At 40.4% G+C, this 10,338-nt stretch overlaps 1 protein-coding gene across 1 annotated transcript in view; it reads right to left on the minus strand.

Moving 5' to 3' along the window:
- Window positions 1–2,592: 2,592 nt before the first annotated feature.
- nr6a1a (nuclear receptor subfamily 6, group A, member 1a) overlaps window positions 2,593–10,338 on the minus strand; it is a 24,792-nt gene continuing 17,046 nt past the window's right edge. Inside the window, exons 6-9 of the mRNA XM_035659286.1 lie at window positions 9,961–10,215; window positions 8,484–8,605; window positions 8,238–8,390; window positions 2,593–7,481 (exon numbers count right to left, since the gene is read on the minus strand). Of these exons, the coding sequence (XP_035515179.1) occupies window positions 7,351–7,481; window positions 8,238–8,390; window positions 8,484–8,605; window positions 9,961–10,215 (661 nt within the window). The 3' untranslated portion in view covers window positions 2,593–7,350. The remainder of the gene's footprint in view (window positions 7,482–8,237; window positions 8,391–8,483; window positions 8,606–9,960; window positions 10,216–10,338) is intronic.

The raw sequence follows: 10,338 nt of genomic DNA on the forward strand, positions 1-10,338 counted from the left end.
AAAAATACATTTGACAGCAAAAAGCTGTTAATTTATTGAACATGTTAGATCTTATTTAATCCATATACAGATATGGATGGGAATGGAGAACCAGCTCCAGTTGAGAAATCCAAATTGTCTGATCAAAAAATAATAATTACACAATGTGTTCGGACCATCGACAAATATAAAAATGGATGACATGGACAGCTCTCCAAGTGAACCAAAACATATAGATCAGCCCACTCCTGTGGCTGACTGGCAGTAAAGCTCATAAACTCCCTCTATGTAACAAGTCAGGGCAAAACAAAAAACAAAAAATATTAATTTGATTAAAATGTTATATAATATATAATAAATAAATGAAACTTCTCTAGCACGTGAATGTGAATGATTTAAATAGAAATCAGACGGTGGTATGTATAATGTTAGTCTCTGATGTGTATATGGAAGTTTTGATTCAGAGAACCATATGACAAAGGCCGTATTCCTATATCGTAATACACTCAATAGACAACTATTTAAAGAAAAGATATATATATCCCGATTCAGAAACCTTTAAACTGCAGTAAATAATGTCAATCAATTTAATTAATCCTCTTTTCACTCCTAGTCAGATTCTCAGCCTCCGTCATGTTGATGTTATTTCCTGGTGCTTATTATCCGTCGTAATAGTAAGGTCAACCTGTTTAGTTCCTTCGCAGAAAAATAAAAAAAATAATTAGTAAGTAATGACTGTCTTATACGTACCGCCATTTCTAGAGTCTCACAGCATAACCCAAACACCTCCAACCGCTGTAATCATGCACCATTCCACCCTTATTCATACAGAAATTTAATTTTTGATTTGTACTGATAAATTATCTATCCATCTATCTATCTAGATATCATACGTGATGGCGAGGGGCCGGCACAACCCACAGATAACATTTGTCACATTCTCACCACAATTCGACAGCATCAGATTAGGTTGTTGGTGTTCAGGTATTTTTTGCTCAAAGGATACTTCAATTGCAGCGGGAGGGAGCCGGGATCGACACGCAACTACTGATTAGGGACCTGCTTACCCTCCTGCCTACAGCCACCGTGTGATCACTCCTGCCTTAGCAGGGCGCGGCGTGTGTTTTCCCTTGCTCTGTCCATGGGCGTGGTTTAATCAGTGCCTCCAAGGAGCTCTTAAGATCCAGCCATCTCTCACTGACTCTTCATTCTCCGGCCCATGGTTCCATTGGTTGCTTTGGTCTGGTTAATTAGTTTCTTGCAGCTTACGACATTGATTTTACACTAAACAAAACATAGCTATGAATATATTCCATTCTTGACAAATAGATTTCCTCAATGTTACACCTGCCGACTTCAAACACTCATCGATAATTATTAACAGCAGCAGCCATTGTACTGTATATTAGCAATAGTTTCTCTATGCTGGCATGACTTGCAGTAAATGAGTTGATTTGACACGTTTTGCTGAAACACACTTTGTGTTCATTCTAATGGTTCATTCAGTATCTCACTGTGAAACACACACTGGAGCGTGCTGAGCACCAGATCAGGGACAAACAAATGCAAAGCCCATTCCACACAGCGTCAAGCTCTACACCACATCAGCTTCAATGATCACCTTGGCCTCTGAGTAGAAAAGTCAAAGATGGACAGAAAAATGGAGGACAATCCGTGTACTTGCATAACGTTCACATTTATTTGGTTTCAAGTCCTAACACATTCTAAACATGCTTTTAACACGTAATGGATCACATTCTTCACAGGTAGTTAAAGTAACAAGAGCAGACAAGAGATTTTGGAAGAGAAAAACAAAAAGGCGTTTCAATTGTCTGTTCACAGGTGATGACAGTGTGTAAATCTATTTCGGCCCTGAGATATGTCGAGATTTTTCGACTGTTTCAATTCCCCCGCTTTTCCCATCTTGTGCTCCTGTACAACAGGGTTCTGACAGTGGGGAGGGAGTCTCCGTGCATCAGCCAACTTAAAGCTCAAACTGATGATGTGGAAAGATGAGATCTGGAGCTTAAAGCTGAAACAGTAGTTGCTGCATCTTATTAAAAGTTCTCACTATGACCCTGTACTCCAGATCTCATCCTACCCCAGGTCGAACAGTGTTACTGTGCTATTGTTGGAAACAAATGTTGGATTGCCTGAAGTCTCTAAAAGGGAAAATGTGTCTTTTTATAACTTGGATGTTTTTTTATTTATTCGTACTGGCTGTTATGACATTTTCTAGATTTTATTTGAAATGATTGATATCTAGGCAAGTGGTGCCACATGTGGATTGCAAGAGAAGTAACATTATGGAGTTATTTTAGTGCTGGCACAAATTGAAACTGAATTTAATAGTTTTGAAGTTGTTAGTCTATTTTGAGAAACGGAAGTTCCACTTAAAAAAAAATACCCACAAGTTGAAATCAATAAGAGTTAAATTCAATTCAAACCATGAGATTCAGTTTGAGGTTCTGATATATGGTTTTAAATTACGCTACAATACAAATTCAAACAGTCCAACCCCCAGATAACACTGCTGTCTGTCTGTCTGTCTGTCTGCTGTCTGTCCCGTCTGTCCTGTTGTCTGTCCTGTCCCTGTCTGTCTGTCTGTCTGTCTGTCTGTCTGTACCTGTCTGTCTGCTGCTGTCTGTGGTCGCGTGCCACAGCGTCAGGGTCACACAAGTGAAAGAGAATGTGTAAACACAAGATGTCAGTTTGACCACGGTTATGTTCGCCGATTTATAATCGATTGCGAGCTACATTGACAGAGTCAGATATGATAGCAGCCCCATTGTTAGCACTCCGTGTTACCTTGAACTGCCTCACCAATGAACAACCACAGAACACAATGAAAAAAACAAAACATAACACACTGGCATATCATGATGCGGCGAGTATAGTGTACACAGCAAGCAGCCATTCACAAGATAACAAGATGTATTCCAAAAAGGTCAACACAGGAAAATAAAGCACTGGTTAACTGCAGCAAGAACGCATCACGTGAACACTAATCAGCACGCTGACATTGTCATATTGACATTCTTTCATCTTTGGTATTGGATTCACGATAACAGGATAGAAGTGAAATGAAAGATGACACTAATCAAACGTGAAACTGAGAAAAGAAGGAAGAGGATCCCTGAAAGATTAAGAGTGTCTAATGTGTAACATGCTTCACAGCCAGAGGTCAGAGAGAATAAAGCGGCCGACAGCAGGCGAGCCTGAGGTAGAGAGGATTTTGAGGCAACAAGTTTTTGTTTTTTTTTTTAAAAAGAAGAGGAAGAAAACAGGTATCATAAATCTGAGAGGTCACTGAGTGAAATAAGAGACACAAAATAACAGGACATTGGTGCAATGAAACCAATAAATAAGACAAAAAAAATCAACTATTTGAAAGTAAGCAACATGATGACAAATAAAGAGGTAGTTTCAGTACAGAAATCGCAAATGACATATCCCTTGTCTGCAACAAAAGTACAAATACGGGAAATAAAAAGAACACTTTCTTCAGCACGTGTGATGATAAGTCAGAACGGTGGCAGTAAGGTAGCCGAGGGGAGGGTTTGATTCAGAGCCAATGAGCAGAGGCCGGTATTCATATCGTTCACTGCAACATTAAAGGAAAAAATCCCCGTCAGATCCTTTCACACTGTCAGATCTCAGCCGTCTGTGATGTTCTGTGCTTTCCTGGAGTTACTCTGAGAGGAAGTGACTTTGTTGTCGGCCACCCTGAACTTTTCTTCTGCTTCGGCTGCAGTTAGAAGACAGTTCATGTTCAGAAAGGTGGGACTGTTAAACAGCGCAAAGTGGCAGCTCTAGAGAAAAGCCCTTGCGTATATACATTTAGATATATATATATATTTTGCTTAGACAAATCTGCAATGAAACTCAGCTGTTTCTCAGCAGTGGTAAAGGATTTAAGGGTTTTTTTTTTTCTTTTAATGGTGCATCACATCACTCAGACTTTTGTTACATAAAAGTAGATATCCCTGAGATTATGTAGTTTAAAAGGTCAGTTCACCAAAAATGACACAAAAAACCCCAAAACAATTATGATTTTATATGCTTAGATTACCTTAAACCCTGGTTGGATCAAACCAAAACTATGTGAACGGCTACACAGCACTAGAGGTAAGTGAGCATATGTAGTACGTCTTTTTATTTTAGGTGAAATTACCCTTTAACCTCAGAAGGCTGCGTAATGAATGATGCACGTTTCACGAAATGGAGAGACACGATGTTCTCCACACTCACTGTAGCTGCTAGAAAATGAGTGTAATTTCTTTCAAGTTTGGAACCACAGATGACTCCAAAACATCACATTTGCATTGTAAAATGATTCAAATAACACATAGAAGGCTCCAATATGTCAGTATTGTCCATATAAAACGTGGCTGACATCGCCTGAGTAATACTTTTGTTTTTCATAAACCACTGTGGACAAGAGAAAGAGTTATTAAAAATCATGTCCAAAAAAAAAAAAGAAAGTCAACAATTCATTCAAAGTTTATAAAATGATAGGGGTTGTCTTCACTCCCAAAAAGAAAAAGAAAAAAAAAAAAAAAGACAACAGTAACCCAAAACTTTTACAATAACTACAAAGGTACATGAAAATGTATAAAAATCAAAAGATGAAAAGAGGCTAACTGAAACATTGGGAAAGAGGAACACTGCATTGAACTGGTGGTGCTGTTAAGGCTGCACACAGAGAGGTGGATGGGAGCAGGAGAGAGAAGCTTTGACATTCTGAAGATGCCTCTCGCTCTGTCCATCACCAATGCCAAGAGCAAAATTCACCCTGCGTGTCTCACCTTCAAACTATATCAACTTTCACTGAATGGGGAGGGCCTTGAGGGAAATAAAGTGGAAAAGAAAAACAAAACACTTTTCTACAGAGGACCTACGATGTCCTGGAACCTACGTCTACTAATACTACAAGTACATCAGCATGGTCACTGAGGAACTTCTGAATGCAATACATAACACTCACTTTACCCTGTTTAGATCCAGGTCGGCAGGGACCTGAGAGAGAGAGGAACACACTGGGTGGGCAGTGGCCGAGGTCAAGGTCTCCGAACCTCACCGTCGTGTGCAAAAAAGAGAGTCGTTGCGAGGACTGCATTTTGTCTGCATTTCAAATTGTTCGTACGTCGTGAAATGGCTAAAAACTTGAGGGATCCAAGAAGACACTTCAAGCGGTTTGATCTCATACTTCAAAAATAAAGACCATTTCCTATGGCATTTTTTTTAAACAATGTGCATATCTGTCACAGAGGGTATGTAAGCTGGTGGTAAGTCACCTAAATTCTCTAAACCTAGCCTGGATTTATCAAGACAAGGGCCGGACCAGTCATACGAATCCACTGCTAGCCAGGTTTAAGTGTTAATCTGCAAATTTTGGGTCAGCCAGTTAATTAAAAAAAAAAAAAATCTTTTTTTGGTCCTTGGGCCAACCATACCCAGTAAAACCATGAGGACTACACCTGAACCAAGTCTCAGGTCAACACTTTCTAGTGCCCCGTGGATCTGGATTAGGTCCGATTTAAACTGTTACTGGTCTTGGGTCTGTGCAAAACTTTGATTGGACCTGACAAGACCTGAAAACAGTCTAAGTTCCTCTAAAACTGACCTAAAACTGCCCAATGGAACTTTCGAATGGACCGACCCCATTTGGAACCTCAGTCAACTTCCTTCCTATACTGAGATATGCTATGTGCTAGGCTAATCTATGTTGAAAAGACGAGCACATTTTGTAATTATGAATATGGTTAAAAGATAAAAGTGACATATGTGCAGTCACATCTTAAGTTAGTTAGCTAATGTTAGCAGAAAACTAATTAGCTAGTCAGTCAAGCCAGTTGGCTAACATTTAGCTAACAATAGCTATATGTCCCTTTTATCTTTGAACAATCTTCAAATGTATTTTCAACATAGATTAGCCTAGCACATAGCATATTTAAGTACAGGAAAGGAGAAAGTCGACCGAGGCGCTAACCGAGGCTTGCTCAACTGTTATTAGAGCACAGAGGACTTTTCATTTTGCTGGATAAGCTAACAGAAGCTAGTGCTCCACACCAGCTTTAAATGAACTGAAGGCCACAAACACTGAGCAAACTTTTTATCGACTCAGGTTCATTCAGCTCTTGTCCAGACTTGGATACAGTTGTTGTCTGTTCCATGTTGGTTCTAGCAATTTCCTTATATTTTTTTGACCCATAAAGATATATTACTAACCAAGATTTCACGGACTACCCCTTTAACCAAAGATAGCTAATACCGTGGACCTTAAATGTAGGTGATGGTGTGCTGAGAGCAATGCACGTATGCAAGTTCCTGGCACTAAAGGCAGCAGAGCCCAAAAAACGAGCCATCTGACGAGAAGCAGAGGGAAAAACAAAAACTGGGAATACATCTGCTCTGTGAATACGTGTGTGCACAGGAACGTGCGCACGTTTAGCAGCATTTAGAATGAAATCCAGCAACATACTCGTCTGTCTAGCAGAGGGTTCTCCCCTCTGACACAGATTGATTCATTTTCTTATCCTGATCCTTCATTGATAAGAAACAGTTTTTTTTTCTAGCGGAGCTATCAGCTTCCGACCCATCAATGGGTGTTTGAAAAAAGCATTGCATAACACTTTGGTCAAAAAAGAAAAACAATAAAACTAAAAACAGCAAACCTAGCTATCCTCCCCTTCCCCTGCAATAAAGCCTTACATCCCCAGTCTATGATTGTAAAAAATACCCGTATGCTCCTTTTTCAATGAAGATCCCAAAGATCCAACAACTGCCACCTTAACTCATGGAATGTTAAATTGACAAGACCGCCTCCCATAAGTGGGAGTCCATGAAGATAACGTAGCTCAATTTTGCTATTTAAATTTTGCATTTTCAGTGTAATAAAACACTGATTTTTTCTTTGATTTATGCAGCTCCTTTGAACGTTCAGTTTCTGATTGAGGCGCCAAAGCATCCACAGGGATTTGGTTTTAGACTGGGCAACTCTTCATTTAACAGCAAGAAAAGGTACCTAAAAATAGCAACAACATCTTCCTGAGGTAGTCTTGAAACACTCGTCATGTGTCTGTCCGCCCCCGTCTGAATAAAATAAACTCTATTAAGGTCTAGCTCTAACAATAGCAACACTGACACATTGAGCAAACTGGATACACACTTGTAAACTCCAAAGACCAATGCATCTACGAGCATTTGTTTTGTACAGAAGCATGTGCACAGTGTAAATCAGCATACATTCAGCTCTGTCATGTAATAAATATATAAAGAAAAAAAGTTACAAAAAAACAAACTAGCTGCTTGTCACATTCACAAGAGGGGAGACCAGTCCCTCGACTCAGGGGTGGGTGCGGTCGGGTGCTAGTTTCCGGAAGAGGTGGTCACACAGGGCGACGGGCCGGTCCTGTAGCTGGTCAGGCTGGATTTGCAGGAGTGCAAGACTGCTTTGAACAAGAGGGGGAGCTGCTCCAGAGGGACATTCACCAGCTTCCCTGCAAACAAACACAACATGCAGCCCTTTAGCTTAGCGTCTCTTTAATGGACATCTTGTATTAAACTCATTCCTCTTTCAGATTGTCTTTAACAAAAAATACCGTTTTCATTTTTTCATTTGTTTCTACTTTGCTGTTTTTTACTAAGATGCTGTCAATGAAACTCAACACTTGCAGCTATTTCAAACAAACAAAAAATTTAAAACCAAGCTAACTAAAACTAAAAATGTACTGAATGAATTTGTAACGGTGGAATTGTGGTGTTTGAATAAACAGCAATCATCATGCACAGCAGTTTAAAATGGGCACAGATGAGAAATTAGGCTTCTTCCTAAAGTGTGTTAAGATATACTGACGAAACAAACGGTAAGAGTCTCATACCCAAGGTTCAACATTAATATTTGTTTTTCACTTTTCCTAACAGGTAAGGCTCCAAATTCTACTTCCTTGTCTCTATACACATTACCGTGCCTTTGACCATCAACCACAAAAAAAAAAAGTAATTCTTTTTTACCAAGCGAGTTGCTACAGTTACTAGCCTGACGTGGCATTTAACTTGTCCCAGGCAAGTAGTCAATTCTTATTGTTGAGCCCTGCTTGTTGTTTGTCTTTAGATTAGAGATGCAATTGAATTTAATTAAATTTGATTTATAATCTAAAATACAGCAGTAGTATTCATTACACCATACAACATAAATGTGATGGAATTTTACAAAAATACCGTCCATTAAACCATTTAGTTATCCGAAGCCTTACCTGCAATGCAGCGGATCTCTGGGAGACACATCATGATCTCAGGGAAGCGTTTGGGCTGGTGCGGGTACTTGTATTCAGTGTAGTCCTGACACACATACCAGTAGCGCTTGTTCAGCTGCTCGAGCTGGGAGATGTTGGACAGCCCTCTGATATCTGCAGAAATACAAAAGAAAGGAGAGAGTCGTGTGAAGAATACAGCAAGGGCCGGGGAAAGTTCAGACTCGGCGGCAGAGCTTGTGTCATTACCTTGGTTGAGGAAGTTGATGGCTTTCATACAGGCGTACTCCTCGTTACTGATCTTCAACTGGTGAAACTTGCGAAACAGATATATCAACCTCTCCATCACCTCCATGCCATCCTCGCTGAAGCTAAGGGATCAGACACAGACACACAGACTTGTCAATGATGGAAAATATATATATATATAAAAAATAATGTAATAATTTGCACCATTTGAAGCTATATTCTCCAAACAAATAGATAGACTAAGTTTCAGTGGGCTTACTGTCCACATGTTCCCATTAAAATCCACTGTGATAAAATAAAAAAAGCACAAAAATACAAAATCCCTCAAGCCCTATTATCTTAAGCTTTTATGCTTCAATGAACAAGGCATAAATTAGGGAGGGAATATGTCAGATCTACTGAAAGTGCTTAACAAACGTCTTGCTGATCCCATAGGTTTTCCAAAGAAAGATTCACAAAGTTTAATTCGGCTCATCAAACCTCAACTCCCCATCTCTCCAGCTCTCACAGCTTCAATCTCTCTCACACACTTTAGCAGTGCCACTGTAAATCACATATTCACTCCTAAACTACAGGCAAATTGACCAAAGCAGCAGAACGGCACAGTATATTAGGAGAATGTGTGTCATTAGGTCAGATAATTCTGCTCTGATTTACACAGAGCTGAACCCACCCCCCCGCACATATCCTTTTCTGTCGGGTGTTGGACATTTGTGTATTTTACATGCCAGACGGTGCTAGCCACAGCTCCGTCCTGAGGAGTCCTCCCGTTCATGGACCACTACCCTGGCCCTCATCCAACAACAATACTTGCCCTGCTGTCATAGGGAAACATATCAAACCCTTGTGGAGATACTGAGCTCAGAGAGTGGAACGTCTCGCCTTTGTAGAGGACTGTTGTTGCAGTGGGGAACACTTCATTCCTGATACACACCTTTCCTCTCTGTGAAATATTGAATTGGCAACGCTCCCGGAGGCGAAATCTAACATTAAATATATTTTGTGTGTTAATGGTGCGATAGCCTCCATAAAAGAGAGGTGGGAGGCAATATGAGTCACTGTAGGTGAGATATTACTCACACATATGAATGAGGGTAATTTCATCAGTCATTATGTAAATACAGAGGTCAAACATAAGTATGTTGCTAGCTACCTTATTGTTGTGCTAAAGTGTGTTATTAAATGTACCAACTGTAGAGTCATACTCTACCTGTGTTCTTTGTTTGATGGTTAAAACCTAATTGTGGAGGTTGGGACTTTGGATACGGTGGTTAGAGTTGCTACACAGTTTTTCTAGCCTAAATGATTTTAATGTCATATCTAAAGGATAAATCCAGCTTATTTTTCATCGTTTTGGTCATCATTCCTATCCAAAACTAAAACTAAAGTTGCACTGAACTTGGGCAATAAACAACTGACAGCTGCTCTAAACAGAGCTCTCTGACCCCTCTTTCCTCTCCGAGGCCATGCCACTCACCCCTGCAGCTCATCGTCCGACGGCGTGTACTTTGCGGTGACGTTGGCCAGGTCTCCGAAGATCTGGGCACTGTATATGGTGAGGCAGGAGAGCAGGATGAGCTCCTGCCAGGTGGAGCTGAGCAGGCAGGTGTAGTCCTCTATGGAAAGCTCACAGAAGAACGGCAGCTTCTTGATCCAGGAGATCTGGCGGAAGAGCAGCTCGTCTGCCAGGCGACACAGCAGAGCAAAGAGCTCCACCTGTGTCACTTTGTACCTGGGGGACACAATTAGACAAAGGATTAGGGATGTATGACCAAAAAAAGCCACCAGTGCCCATCCACTGCACGTGATAATGGACTTAACAGTGAAGGTAGGAGACATCTTGTGTCCAGCAGAC

Source organism: Morone saxatilis, unplaced genomic scaffold (genome assembly GCF_004916995.1).
Source record: "Morone saxatilis isolate NCDOM2014 unplaced genomic scaffold, NCSU_SB_2.0 Contig16, whole genome shotgun sequence".
In the NCBI taxonomy this organism is placed as follows: domain Eukaryota; kingdom Metazoa; phylum Chordata; class Actinopteri; family Moronidae; genus Morone; species Morone saxatilis.